At 37.6% G+C, this 16,024-nt stretch overlaps 1 protein-coding gene across 1 annotated transcript; it reads right to left on the bottom strand.

The window, feature by feature from the left end:
- Nucleotides 1-1,808: 1,808 nt before the first annotated feature.
- On the bottom strand, nt 1,809-13,906 carry vamp2 (vesicle-associated membrane protein 2). The gene is made up of 5 exons (XM_034152454.1): nt 13,543-13,906; nt 8,332-8,431; nt 7,964-8,122; nt 7,695-7,746; nt 1,809-6,699 (listed from the first exon to the last, which is right to left on the bottom strand). Coding segments are annotated over exons 1-5 (330 nt in total). The 5' UTR covers nt 13,545-13,906; the 3' UTR covers nt 1,809-6,682.
- Nucleotides 13,907-16,024: the final 2,118 nt, after the last annotated feature.

Below are 16,024 nucleotides of genomic sequence, written 5' to 3'. Positions count from 1 at the left end.
TTTGTCGATGAAATATTTTGCTAATAAAATCAAATTACTAATTTCAAATTCATTTTTTTGGTTTTCAAATTCAAGGCCAAATTTGACATCATCTAAGATTGGAATGTTTTCTCATTGTAAGTGAACCCATACTGGAAAGCACCCACCAAAACCCATCTATTTAGGAGCAGTTGTTTTATTTATTCTCCCTACAAATTTGTTGCGCTGAATCTAATACATTCACGAACACACATGGGTTCTCTTTAACTAGATGTCTTTGTTCTGTTGATTTATCAAATACAGACTCGTGCTGATGAAGAGACAGCAAAATTTAAAGAGAGTACACATATATAATGCTGTTTCGCACCTCCGCCTTCGCTTTAATCCTACAGAAAGCCCAGACTGTAGCACTTGTGTTATGTCTGAGAATCATTTTTGAACAATACTTTTTAAGAGCTTAAATGCATTATCCGCATCAGACAAAGAAAGCAACTGCATTTCTTTAACTTTGGCAGTTCACACATTTCTCCTGTTGGTTTACTGAAACATTTATTTTATAAATAAAGACTTTTGAAGACTTTTCTTTTTGCCGCTGCTTTTAATTGAACTATTCATATCTTAAACTGCACTGTAACTTTTATTCATGTATTTTTTCTTTTAATGTTTATTATATTACCTTTGCTTTTTAATGACTATTTTTAAATGCCATTTTCTTAATGTCTTTCATTTTTGTAAAGCACTTTGAATTGCCTTGTGTTGAAAGGTGCTATATCAATAAACATGCCTTGCCTTATAAGAAGGATTCTGAATGATTTGGGTGATGTTTTTTTATTATTGAAAATAAATTCAATAACTCCACTGTTATACATAAAGTGCTACCTAACTCCTTTCACACATTAACGGTCTCCAGTTGATAACACTTACTGTGAAGAAACGTGCTTTTGAAAAGATTTGGTGATTTTATTGCAAAAGCATATTTCTCCTAACAAAGTGGTGTAATAGAACCAGCAGAGAAGTAATGTGTGTAGCCATTTTGGCAGCACTTCACCGTATAAAAGTGGAGTTATTGAATATTTCCAAAAAAGAGAAATTCAACACAATTATTCAGAAGTGTTCTAGTATAATCAGTATGGGACCATAAATGTGCAAATGGCATTTGGTAGCATTTCACCATTTCAACAGTGGAGTTATTGATTATGTTCCACAGGAGCAATTCCATACTTTAATTTAAATACATTTTTCTGTATTTTTATAGCTGGAGATAGAGACCAATTTACAATTTTCATCTCAGAGGACGCTGCGTTTGGATAAAAATGAGGTGGAAGCTTGTTTATCGTATACTACAGAAAGGTCATTTGTGTTCTCATCCATCAGTATCTTTCTATCTTTATCACACTCTGCTACTGCACTGCACGATAGAAGGACTAGCATTGGAATAAACCAGGGCACTGCTCCATTAGGCTGCAGGAATGGAAATGTGAGGATAGCAACTGTCCCTGGAGTATTTTTAACCTTAATGTACTGCATGAGGTTTAATATTGTTTCTTTACAAATCCTACATACACACGCTGACGCTGATATACAACATTATATTAATGATAATGTAAATGCTTTATAGATTTCAAGGATAATGTGACTTTTGTTTGCATTGTTTCCAACACATAAGATTCTTCATACCATTTGGGAGAGCGGATTTATTTGTGTGCACAAATGTGTGTGTTTGATGATTGCACAATGTGTGGACTGTCTGAAGTGATTGGACAAGAAATATGACCTTCATGTCTCCCTCTATTGTCTCCATGTATTTTTGAGACGCAGTTTACTTAGGATAAAGTAAAGCAGCAAGAGTTTTATCTTCAATTGATAATAAATTTATGCTTTTTCATACAGGTCAGATAAGGTCCCAGAATTGCGATCAAAATTGCCCATTGTTGCACATCCACAAAGCACGTGAAGCACACACACAAAAGTACAAGTTGCCATAGATACTGTTTTTCCAATATACATATATTTCATGATGTTCATCAATATAATAAGACATTGATAGATTTACACTACAATTATTTTATGTACTTTAGTTTTTCATTCAGTCTCCTCTTCTTTACGTTGAGTCAGCCTTGTTTAATTTCGAATCCCATACCAAATGACAGCACAATAAATCTATCAATAAATAAAAGCAAAGGGGGAAAAAAAGATCAAACGTAGCACATTGCCCATGATCCTCCAGTCTTGTCCCTCCTGAAAGTCCAGAAGACCAGGGGCAATATGGGCCTTCATTCAAGAAACACCAGTCCCAAAGATAAATCAAAATCGTTCCTCAAAAATAAACTGATTTAAACAAAAAATATATCTCATAGATACAAACAGCAATCTGATGTAAACTGTAGAATCATTCTAAACATTCTGGACAATTTAAGGTAAAAATACTTTTTTTCCATTGACTTCCCATTTTCTTTACCTTTACCCATCAGTGTTTACATAAAAACAATTCAGTGACAGCTGGAGTTATTACTTAATTGATGCGAAAAGAAAACACAATATTTGGTTTGAAAATAAAACATATATTGAGTAGAATATTGTAACATTATAGCAATCCAGTGAACATTCAGAGACTCAAAAGGTTCCCTCCCATTGCTGCATTCAAGCCATTTGGGGGGGGGGGGGGGGGGGGGGGGGCGGTAAACGTTGCTCTGTACATGATACATGACGCTTTGTTCATGGATTTAATCTCCGGTTAGTCTCTTTCTTTATCCGTGTTTCCTTCAAAGTTTGAATTACACGGGTATAACTCAAACTTTCGGAGACTGCACACTTTCTTTGTGGTGTTGGCCATTTCCAATTGCCTCCCAAATGACCTGAATGCAGCGTTTAAGTTTCAATGAACAATTCTTGAGGTTGACATAAGACAATATTCTCCACAGACTCATGTTCCCATCCCACCAAAACGGATAAACCACAACAAAAAAAGTGCCACGGTGTTAAAATAGATACGCACTTCTTTTCGAACAGACAGTAAAGTAGCGGAAAAAAAGAGAGCACTCACTTCATTTTCACCACTGTGACCAAATGTGTTGAGCACTCACAACCGTTGGACCCATGGATAACACAGAAGTCCTACCCCAATCAGTAGTGTTATTTCACTTCAGCCCACTGTGTGGTTAACTACTGCATGATGGCTAAAAGGACCACATTTGTAACCCTATGGTGATGTTCTATTGCCGAAAACCCAATTTTACACTTTGCTAATATAGTTTTGTCCTCATATATATTTTGGTAAATTGCTAATACCTTAAACCTGAGGATATAGGACCCCCTACCCCCCAAAACACCCCCATATTACAACACCAAACAATGCAGATTTTTTTTAAACGTTTTTCTAGGTTTATTTTTAATAGCTATAGTTAGTTTATATGTCTTTTCATTTTAGAACTTGGCAGCACTATGGAGACAAAAGAAGAAGAGTTGTGCTATTATTAGTTATAGGATCATGTGTCGGAAAATTTGTTACAGATTAAAGAGGCTCTCCCGGGGCGGACTGTATTTGAGATTTGAAGCACTCGGCCCTTGTGTTTTGGTTTAACTTGCATATTAGAATGGCACACTCACAAGCCAAACTGACACACCATATAAATAGTGTGTAAAAGGTCCTGTAATCTGTGGATAAATCGGGTATAAGCTAGTTAAAACAGACTTGTATAGTTAGGATAACCTGTTTCTCTCCGCTTGTTTTTGATGGCAATTGGCAGCGTAAGCATGGAAATCTGGTCTTTGGTAATCTTCTGCAGTTTACTTTTGCTCTGTCGGGAGGGGGAGGAGGGGGTTTGCTAAGGTTAGGGTCCTAATAGAATGGCCGGCAGATCTGCGACCTGTCTACTTTTGTACTTTAGTGGTCAAGGAAACAACGTGCACTCACTCTGAGATTTAAGCGGCCTAATCTGTCGGGATAAACTAGGGATATTCCCCACACAGAGCTATTCTAACACACACACACACACACACACACACACACACACACACCACACACACACCACACCACACACACGCACTGTAGGATTCTGAATCAGTAAGTAAGTTGAGCAAAAGGGGGGCAGGTTGGTCTACTCAGCTGGTGAGGAAGGTAAAAAGTCATGTTGAAAAGAGACAAGGCTACTAAGGCTTTACACACACGTTTTGAAATATCGTAGTGTTTTTTTAAAATAGTTTTCCAAAGACTCCTGTCCATCATTTGAGTTTTTTTTTTACAAGGACATTAGTGGCAGTAGGAGCATGAGCTGAGTTGCTTCCTGTTCAGTATGTATTAATGCACACTTAAAAATCCTCTGTTTCATGAGACAGAAATGTTATAGAATAAGTGATTTCCAATGTTTTTAGATCTTAAAATAGCTTCAAATCAACACACTTTTATGTGTAGGTTCATATCATCTTGTATACATGTGTACAAGGCCTTAGTTTGACTCTTAAAAACCAGGCGCATCATGTTTCCTGCTCAAGTAGCCTACAAGGTAGAACACACAAGAGTAGATGCCGGAACATGTAAAACAAAAAAAGTTTTTTAAGACTAGACCAGCGAGGGCACCAGTGAAAGAAAGAATTGCAATAAGAATAGAAGCCTCTCCCTTGTTGCTTGGCAGTGTATAACGCACAGAGCTGAATTACAAAAAACACACCAGACAGAGGTAAAGAGGAGCTCACTGCTGTTGGCAGCAGATAGCACTGATTGCACACTTCCTCTTTACCTGTCTGTATCACACAAAAATATACTATAATAAAAATAGAATCTATTATATTTAAAAAAAGAAAAAAAAGGCCTTAACTATAGGGAGAAACACTGAGACAGAACCACTGCGCTAGCACGACACTCTTCTTCGGAGTGCTACTTTTATATATTTTTTGAATAATTGCTTCTCACGTTTCTTGTCGCTAAACCTTAGACAGTAACACTTCTGAGCCTACCCCAAAGTTGCTGACCTAAAACTCAACTGTGAATCTGACATTTTCCTCATTCACCTCTGTCCCTGTTTCTGGATTTGCAAATAAGGCTGAATTGTCTCTTTTTTTTTTATGTGCTCTTCAAGTGGAGAGGTTTTGCTGCACGAGGATCTCCTTTGGCCAGGCTATTGACCAGCCAGACAGCGCCATCAAAAACAAGGTTGTTTGTGCATTTTAAACAGATTCCTTTTTTTACGCAGTCAGCCACTCCTCCACCGCGCGAGGGTATGTTTGACTGGAACTCTTCTACAGTAACTAATAGAAGTGACTGGAGATGCTTTTCAGTGTCCATGTGAGTAATGGGCCAATCAGAATGAACATTTGCTTTATGGATTTCTTTTCATTTATGCATCGGCCCAATTTGATCTCCTTGCATTTCAAGCCCATATCCACACGAATGACATCTCCACAGTATACTGTAAGTGTAATGTTAAGATGACATCACCCATATTACAAAACATAATAATTTGGACAGATTGAAGGTCTGATCCAAAACTTACCCTTACAGCTATTAACTATAACTATTATTCTCCTATGTTTTGTATGACCGACGTTATAGACACGAGTTCCGTCGCACTTTTTTTTTTTTTAAAGATACTTACACTTACATGTGCTACGGTAAGACCATTTGCACTAGACTGCAATGAAGGAATGTTTTCGAAATAAGACACTACGTAATATTTAAATAAAAAAGAAACATCTACAGACATTGGTCCAATCTATGGCAGTTTAGAAATGATCAGAAGAAATTGACGTGTTCAAGCATGCTGACAGACAGAAGAGGGTTAGGGCGATGAAGATGGAAGGTGTTAGAGTGAAATGGAGAAAGAGAACACAGATTCTGGGAGGATGGAAAGGGCTGAGAAATGATGATGAATACTAGGGATTAGTTTAACAATTCATGCATTACTTGTAGGTTTGATCAATATCAGTGAGCACTTACTTTCTTAGAAAGCCAGCAAAGAAGCTAAGACTTTAACATCAAGTTATAGAAATCTGGGGAAATCTCAAGGGCAGTTTTGTCTGTGTTATAGCCCACATTTCTGTAACTTGATGATATTTCCTAACACATTTTAGATCTCCGACTTATGTTGGACTTTCTAAGTGGACACGAGTAACACGGATGAACTCTAACATAAAATGATATTTCCATCGTGAAATGGAGACTAACTCCACTGTGCAAAAATACACCAAAAAGAGAGAGTAAGCAGGGGACAGACGGGTGATGATAACATGCAAGATACACACTTTGATTAATAGGCAGTAGTTAACGCTGAAGCATACGTAAAATTAATACAAAAATTAAAAAATACAAAATGCACACACACACGCACACACACCTACAAAACAGTATATATCAGAATAAAACTCTACAAAGAACTATATATATCAGTTATGTAACAATTATCGCCAACCGTTGTTTCCTTTTCTGTTGTTGCATCGTCACAAGTGTTTGGTTCTCAGTATGGCAGGTTAGAAAAGCCAAGAGGACCCAGAAAGGAGACAGGGCCACACACTCACAGGACAAATATTGACGAGGGTCCAGAGGCGAGGTTGTGGAAGAGGGGGAACCATGGGGCCCTGAAGGTTTAGGGGGGTTATATCGAGGCTATTCGGGAGATATATATAATAAATTATGGTTAATTTTGTGATCAATTTGAGGGTTTCTTTTCTGTTGCACGGAAAAATTAGACTGGGGTAGGAGCGATTCTTCTTAGGTGCTGAAGTACACTGAAAAGAAAGAAAGGAAAAGGAGTGTTTGATTCATACTCTGTGAAGTAATGCATAGGTCATCAAACCAACATTTGCTAACAACTTACATTGTCCTGCCTTATATTATTCAACATGTATGTGTACAATGTGACATTCCGTTTTACAGTTGATTAAAGGGGACTTATCATTCTAATTTTTTAGGTTCATATATGTATATTGAGTTGCTAATAGAACGTGTTTACATGCTTTAATGTCAAAAAACACATTTTAGTTATCAATTTGTCTGTCTGAGTATACAGGTATTCACCCTTTGTCTGAAACGCTCTGTTTTAGCACCTGTCTCTTTAAGAACCCCTGTAAAGCTCTGATTGGCTTGCAAAAAGAAATAGGCCACACCCATAGAAACAGCATGAGAGTAGAACAGATATTGAACCGATTTGACTAGTTCAAAGAAAAATGGCACTCCGACTCTGATTCGCCAATGGAAATAGAATGAGTTGCCCACTTTTGTTATTACAGTTTTCTTAATATAGTTCACTATCTGTGTACTTTTTAAAATCTTTGTTTAAAATGTTATGTATGCACCATGACATCAAGTCAAATTCCTCGTACGTGTGAACCTACCTGGCAATAAACCTGTTTCTGATTCTGATTCACCTCTCACAGTTCTTTGCAATGGCAACGGTAGACAAAAAATGGCCGCTGCTCTGACCATCCTGCTGCCTTGATTCGAATGTCGGTTCTACTCTATTCTATTTCTATAGGATTTTCTTAGCAATGATAGTTCTCTAGCCTTAGTGGCATTACTGAAACAGATGGGGCGGTATATTCTTATGAGCCTGCACATCTTAATGACTAGGCAGCCAATGAGAAACTGACTGGGTTGTCTTATTTTACAGTTTGTGCCTTGGAAGGCACCTACATGTTTTCGCACAAGCAATGAAAAAACATTTTCATAACATGTGAAGTCCATTGAGATTACAAATCTGTGTTGATTATGGATGGTTTCTTACCAATAATGACGATGAGGACAATCAGGCATATCACACCCAGGATAATCATCATCTGTAGTCAGGGGGTTTCAGAAAAGTTCATTAGAAAAGCAGTCAAAATGGTCATTTCTTTCGTAAAGTATTTGTATCTAAGCACAGTCATTTAATCTGTTTCTGTCTTGTTAATAAATCATAATTATTGTTCTCATTTGTCTGTAAACAGGGAAGCTTAAGGCTGCTTTTATAAGCAGGCACTTGCTATTCGAGTAAGCGTGCCTGCATGTTCTCACCTTGGCATTCTTCCACCAGTATTTATTCTTCAGTTTAGCAGCGCTGGTCTCAAACTGAGAGGCTCCAGCCTGCAGGGCGTCGGCCCTATCGTCCAATTCTGACAGCTTCTGATCACGCTCCAGAACCTTATCCACGTTTACACGCATGATATCCACCACCTAGGGAGAGACACCAGATAACCATGTAGATTATTCAGCTATCGAGGCAGAACGAGTATATTAACTTTTACATCAAATCATGTTGAAATTTGTATCGAGTGTGAGCAATAAGAGAAGATTAGATTACCAACAGGTGACTATTGAAATATGTTTAAAGCGTAAATGTTGTCACAACATGTCTTTGGGTTTGAGGAGAGGTGTTTACTCACCTCATCCACCTGCGCCTGCGTCTGCTGCAGACGACGGTTGCTGGTGAGGTTGGGGGGCTGATTCGCTCCATCAGCTCCAGGGGCTCCAGCTGGGGCAGACCTAATGATACAAAACATTTAAAGAATCAGTGGTTATATTAAGCTTCTGCAACAAGATATGACAGTAGGTTTCCCATGTGTATTCTAATACAGAAGACAGATCCAAGGTAACAAGAATGATATCAGTTTATTAAAGTGAATACATTTTTACATCTCACCATATCTTAAATGTTTGATTTTCTAATTGTTCACAAGAAGGCTCATTTGAATTGTTTCAATTAGGGCTGTGCGATTATGGCAAAAATCATAATCACGATTATTTTGGTCAATAATTGATATCACGATTATTAAATACGATTATTCATTGACTTTGAAAACATCCATTTATTGAACTTTAAAACAAATACAAATAATAATTTGAACAGTATCTTTTTAACTGTTGATTACCCTGAACGTATAATTCAACTGAAAAACCAATACAAAAATAAATGATACATTTATATTTACATTTAAATAAATAATATCAAAATAATAAATACCAATAAACAAGATCAACAAATATTTTGGAGCGCACTTCAACAAGCTACTAAACATATGTAAATATGATAAATACAAATAAATGAGACTAAAATAAATTAGATCAAATATGTTGCAGTGCACTGTCACAACCTAGCAAAGCAAAATAATCGTTTTTTTTTATTATGTTGTTTTCGTAATTGTGGCAGGCCAAAATCGTAATTGCGATTAAAATACGATTAATTGCACAGCCCTAGTTTCAATGTTTGATTAGGTGTCTTACTGTGCCCTTCCTAATGACAGTTTCAGAGTAAAGTGCTCATATACTGCAATAAAGATTTCACATCCAATAACACCCTATGATCAATAAAGATATGTACCTCGCAGCCTGCGTTACAAGTCATGCTATATCCTTTTGAAAAGTGTCTGATAGGAATCAAATGTATTATGTTGTCTTTGAGGCGGTATGTGGGAAAACAAGCTACAATGTGAATGATAGAAATGTGTTGGGTTATGACGATTCATGTTAACCATGTTTCATACATTGACACATATGAAAGATTACTATATGAGAATTGTATTTGCCCAATGAGGAGTTAGAAGTATATGTGAGGGATGGTCATACTTATGTATGTGTGAAAGGTAGCGATGTGATGTGTGTCCATTATGTCACTACAATTGGGTTTGTGACTGAAGGCAATAGGAAATGAAATGCCCTTTTACATATTATTGTATCTTTTTCTGTTTTGAAAAGCACTAAAAAGTGTATATCAATACATGGGTACCTTGCCCCACTCCTGCTCTATGATATTTGATAACTGTTACTCATACGTATGTTAGCAAGGGGCTACAAATGTTAATGTGTGGTGCTTCCAAATATATCATTTGAGCAAACTGTTTGTTGTTTTGAAATGACTGAGTTAGTATATTTGCTCACAGATTGTGGGATTTAGCTGTGGATCGAACATTGCCTGGAGCTAACAGATGACGGCGAAATCATGGAAACACAAGATCTGCTACTTATGAAAGATATGGAAGATTGCACCCATTTATGTTGGCTTTTGAGATTCAAGTTAGAATCAGATCTCATTTGTAGGATTTGTTAGATTTTCTGAGTTTGAATAATGAAAATATCTGTGTGTAAGTGCGAGAGCCCAGCTAATGACATCAGTGAGAGAAAGGCAGTGAAAGCAAGAGCGTAATTTACATTGAAAAGTGAAAGCTCTGAGAAAAAATGTCTCGTCATTATGTTGACACGTACTTGTTTGCAGCAGGAAAAACATATCACCACAAATATTCAAAGTATACTTGGTATATCTATATTTCTTGATTCTTAACCGGTTCCATCGAAGCCCCTGTTGTTGATTGTGTAAATCTTACATGATAGAATAACAAACTGTGTTGAGTGACAGCAAAAAACCACAGACCATCAACAAGAATCATGTTTCAGCTGAGTGACAACCTACCTAAATACACAGTATTGGCATCATTTCCCTATTAGTCAGATTCAGGAAATATGCATACATAAAGAAACTGCACCCTAAAATCCATTGCATCTTGACATTGAATGTTGTCTCATCACTAAAGTGAAAATCGATCCCTGCATATCACTACAGCAGCACAAGAAGCAAGCAGAAAAACAGTGTGATATTTTGTGCCCATATTAATGACGTTATATCATAATGTAATTCCCTCAAACATGATGACACTTCCTATAGCAGCAGATTGATACATTAAAAAACAAATGAAGAATGTTTAAAATACTTAAATATTTAATGAAGTAGTGGAGTAGCCCAGCAGGCTAAATTCTGCCAGCTTTATTGCTATCTATCTAGCCGGAGTAATCAATACATTAGACAATGAAGCAGTTTCTAAAATTAGAATGTGAGATTGACTAAGTCTGTAGTATCTCCTGGCAAAGTAACCTTGGTTGTAACTCAGTGTGAGAAAGAACTCTGTATAAAGGTCACCTTTACACGCTCACACATCACTAATCCTCTAACAACAACAAATCCCTTTCAATAGGGCCCTGATGGTGCCGGTGGTCCCTGTCGATGCCAACCAGCCCTAATAGAAACCCACAATGTGAAATACACAAGGCTGTTTGCAGTGTACGGGAGAATTTCTATTATGAATTTCAAATGAAGATATACTTCATGTGTTGGATAAAGAATGGTTGACATTCCCTGCCTATACATTAAACTATATCGCTTCGATGTAATCACAGTGTGGTTTGTTTCACTTGTCTGCAAAGATTATTATCACCTCTGAACTAACACCTCAACCAACCAGGAACAGTAATTATTGCACCGACAAAATGTCCCCCCAGGCTCCACTTCCTGTGAACTCTGCCTACTGGGTTTGATGGAGGGCAAACTGGGTGTTCCTAGACGGGTGTTTTGTAACTGTTTTAATCCTTGCCACTTTGGTGCTTAATCCTTACTTGAACATGATACACTGAGGGTGGTCTCTATATGCTCCACCTAATATGGCATATGTAATGGTGATACCACCACCTCTTTATTGATAGATGTATTGATTACAGTGATATGTTCAGAAGATATTGGTGATCAATAAAGCCTGTTCAACCTATTTCCCTTGATTCAAAATCTCAACCATTAGGCCATAGATGTCCATCTTTTGACAAAGAAATCTGCCTACCTGCTGGTAAAATTGCACGTGGAGGTAGCATAATAGACATAGCATAATAACACATCACAATAAAGGTTAAACAACAGAACAGTAATAATAGGAATTCACCTTTGAAACATAAAAAAGATTCATGTTTGTCATGAAGATGAAATAATAAATTATCTAGATTTAGGGAAGACAGAGCTTATACAAATTATAAAGTAATTTAGTGTCCAAAAGTGGCTCCTGCGACACCTGTGTAAGGTTTAAGGACTCACTGATATAATGGTGTATCTCATTTTACACACCTTACATTTACATATTTAGATAAAATATCATAGCATCATTTTTTATTTGATTATTTGTATGTGACACTAGCTACTCTGTTCTTTGACCCTGAGAAATAATGTTTAGAAAATGCATAATTTGCTTGGATTCAGATATTATTAAGAATATATGTTATGTTTGTCAAAGGGTGGCAAGCATAAACAGCTGTCTTTCTATGTTAGGCGGGTTTCTTTGACAAGCCCTAAGGTGTTTTTTTATTCCACCTGTGCATTGTCTTAGGTTCTTTTATTATGTAACCTTTTTTCTTTCCTCATCATACGCACAAACAAAGACATAAAGAATGGATTTCTGTTTGTTTGCTCACTGTCATGGGAAAAGCACCCTGTCTGACTTTGAGCACTGGAGAGCGACATTTCAGCACTGGACAGCGCCTCAGCAGCCAGACCAGAAGCTGTCTGATCCAGCCTCACTGTCCCATTCTGTCTGATGTCTCTGAACCTGACCCACACAACACTCACTTTCTCCCCTGTCTGACAGGGACACACAAGGCATACATAACGTCCTGTAACACATCACGACGAGGCCTGTAAATACAGTGCAAGCCTACAACATAGAGGGCGGGGAGCTTCCTTATATGGGGGGTTGGATTTCAAACACTTGGATGAAACAATACAACCAACATGTCGGTGACAAATGTAACATACAGCCCACAGAGGGAGCAGACATGTCGCCCCAGCTCAATGACATGTCGTGTGTCGGCAGCAACGTTTTAACACAAACTGACAGGCGAGGTTGTCACGGCTCTTCTTTCCTACCCCTTTATATAATTGTATAAAACAAAAGGGGAGAAACAATGGACAGGGAGGTGGACATTTTACAGGTTGCATTTCCCCCTGAAGTCTGCCTGAAATATGGTGAGATATATAGCTGTACGCCCTCGCACGACAATCGACGACATACAGTATGAGGCTAGGCTATCCCCACCCCCCGCTGTGGGTTGCAAATATCACGTAAACTAGGCCTAAGCCTACTTCAGAGCTAATAATATCATCGTCTATAAGCAGGTCTTTGGAGTGTTCGTCGAATAATGTCGACGCTATAAATGTTCAACCTGGTGCCCTTGCTGTTTCTTGAATTAGCTTAATCGTCACCTGTGGTTCAGCGAGACTCAGAAAGGAAAGGCCTGTAAATGTTGAGTAAGGACAACAGGGTTTTTGTACACGGTGTATTCTTCATGTGGTTTTAATTAGCCTGTGGGTAATCGCACACGAACGGTGTCCTTTCAAACCAAACCAGTCCAAACTGGAAAAGATGCGCGCGTGCTGGCTCCGGTCGGCGAAAAGCACGAGACGGTTAAATAAAAAAAGAGGCACGCGACAGACAAGGAGCTAGTTAATCGTGTACAAGCCGAAAAAATAAGCTTATAATGTGTTTAAAGGCAATACACCCTCCGTCTGCTCCAAGGTTAGGCCGACGCTTTAGCCTCTACATTTTACGTTCGGATCATATTGGATAAATACCAGGTGTAAAATGAAATTCAACAGCAGTATTTAACAAATATATACTGACTAACGTGAGACCTTTTACATAACCCCTGTATTTAATGGAAAATACACACAAGAGACCATTCAGACACCATTAATCCCACGTAGCCTGACAACATCCGTCGTGAGGACGATATTCATTAATAAATTAGTATTTAGAAAAAAAGAGTGCCTTAAACGATGTTGTACTCACATTTTCCTGGTTGTATTGGCTGGACAGCTGTGCTGAAATCCGGACTGGAAATGTAAGCGCTTGGTAAGTGGCTGGCTGGCAGATGGATGTGGATTGCCTTCTGCGCTCCTCTCTACCCTCTGGCTCCCTTTGGTTGGTTATTGTGCCGTTTCCCTGCCTATATAGCCTAGGAGGAGCACTGGCTTGTATCTGTACAGACTGAGATGCGTTTCCTCCTCGCTAAAAAAGCTATTTTCCTCTTCCTATTTCTACGGCCGATGAGGCACCTGCAGGCTAATTCCGGAGCCCGGCGCTGTCAGAGTCCGTGCAGTAATGAAGGAGTAATACGGAGCCGCCTGGATTAGGTGGACAAAAATGGCTCAGTGACGTCAATCGCGGCGAGTTTCATGTTGAAATGGGTGACCACCGGAGACTTCAAACACACCGTTTTATCGCCCAGAACAGCACTGTTTTTATATATTTAAGTGGCTAAGGGGACTCTCAGCATATTTCCTTTGCATGCATTACATGTCATGGTCTTGTTTGGGTTTAAAGCTTCATTAAAGGGGCTTATTTTGACTACAAGTCTGTGTGACAACAAAATGGCGTTCCTCAAAAGGGGGTGTGGCCAGCTTCTCAGTAGGTGTTTGGTTATCATTCATAGTAAATATGGACAGGGATGTAGTGGAGAGTAAATCCACCTGCAAATCATTTACCACCCTTTTGGTCGAGGAACAAGGCTTCACTGTTATTTCAGGTTAATCTGCATTACATCTAGTGTGCTGCTGTTAATTGTAAAACATAATCCTGACATAATTATATGTGGGGGTCATAGGTTCCATTTCTGCTCCTTTAGTAGATCCCCAAGCAAAGCAAAACAATATCACATAATTACTCATAAACAATATATTCAAGGCAAGAAAAAAAACGAGAGGAGTACTTTTTCATTAATTTTGCATTTTGAGAATAAAGTCAAAAGGTTGAGAATAAGGCAAAATGTTGAAATTAAATGTAACTTTTGGTTACCTTGAATCTTTTACTCTTTCTTGTATAGTGGAAATTAAAATCACTAATTTTATAAAGCATACACATCAAGTTAACAATCCTGAAGACCTTTTAAGGCTAAATGTACTTTTCTTCAATTATGATGAGTTAAGAAACACACAAATCAAACTGTCCACCTGTAAGTTAACCCTTACAGAGGTTGAGGCTGTAATGTATTTGTTTGTTATTTAGTAAATTCAAAATGAGCCCAGATTGAGTTTTTCAAAGAAGCAGCACTAAACTGGAGTTACTTCTACATTACATGCAATTGTAGCTAGTGCAAGTTGTAAATAACATTACTTAAAATACAAAAATATTCAATACATAACAAGGGGTTGTCCTGCTTGTCTGCACACTGGCTCCATATGCATTTCACTTTAATATAGAAATGGAAATGGAGTGTGCAACGTTTTTGTCAGAACTAAGAAAAAACATTTGAAATCAGACAGGTGATCTTTTTACTGAACATGTCTATGAGCACCATCAGCTGCTGTTTGTTTTTCACCTTATTTAGTCCTCAATTTTTATAAAATATTCAAGCCATACAATTACAGAGCTTCACTGCAACTTTTTGTTTAACCACATAATGCTATCTTTTAACCATAAAAAGTGTCATCTGAACCCTGCTTGTACAAATGAAGGATATTTTGTGTGGTTCCAAGGAGGAAGTAGTTTCAGCCTTTTGGTTAATTGGGTGACTCACACTCTTAAGAGCCCACATGGTGGTGCTATAGGACAGCTCTGTTTGAAAGCCTGCAACCAGTGTTGTTTTGAAAAGTGTGCAGTGTTACACACGTTCTGTATTTACAATGATGTCACACTAGTCAGTTTGTCTTCTCTTCGGGGGTTATCTGCAGAAATCCAACCCTGTTAGAGTATACTGTCGCCTTTAGAAAACATCAGGAGAGAATGCAGCTGGTAAATGTTTCGAGAAGAAATCTGGAATTATAAAATCCTTTTTTGCAACATATTTTATATTTGTATACCTGGTTCTGAATGTGGGAAACACTATGCTAGTAAAGGTTTTATATATTGTATTTATAGAATCCTTTAACTCATTATTTTTATTCTGGAACATTTCAATTTAAAACAGAATAAAGCTTTGTAGGTCATATTAATATATTTTTCCTAACTACATAGTGTTGCTAATCATCCATCTTTTCTGAGCTTTATTGCAGGAAATAAAGAAACAAATGTCATTATTTAAATGATGATTCGGAAATAATTGTTCACGTTGTGCTACAGCATCCGTTGTTATTGCACATCTGTTGGCAGTTAGTCCAATACAACACGCCATAACAAAAATGAACAGTTGCTCGACGATGTTTTTTCTTCCATTGCTCAACGTCAATCACTTTAATATACTTTATTTAAAATGTATATTTAAAAAAGCAAGTCATACTTGAATTTTAAATGAGCAAATCTGTGTACTTTAAGTAAAACAGAATGCACTGAAGAC

Source organism: Trematomus bernacchii, unplaced genomic scaffold (genome assembly GCF_902827165.1).
Source record: "Trematomus bernacchii unplaced genomic scaffold, fTreBer1.1, whole genome shotgun sequence".
NCBI classification, from domain to species: Eukaryota; Metazoa; Chordata; class Actinopteri; order Perciformes; family Nototheniidae; genus Trematomus; species Trematomus bernacchii.
This window is presented reverse-complemented; position numbering and strand designations above follow the sequence as displayed.

What these genes read in the sequence shown, in the direction of transcription:
- vamp2 (XM_034152454.1), bottom strand. An exon ending in CGCAGGCGCAGGTGGATGAG is followed by an intron (nt 8,123 to 8,331) that starts GTGAGTAAACAC and finishes GTCTCTCCCTAG; the next exon opens with GTGGTGGATATCATGCGTGT. An exon ending in ACTGGTGGAAGAATGCCAAG is followed by an intron (nt 7,747 to 7,963) that starts GTGAGAACATGC and finishes CCCTGACTACAG; the next exon opens with ATGATGATTATCCTGGGTGT.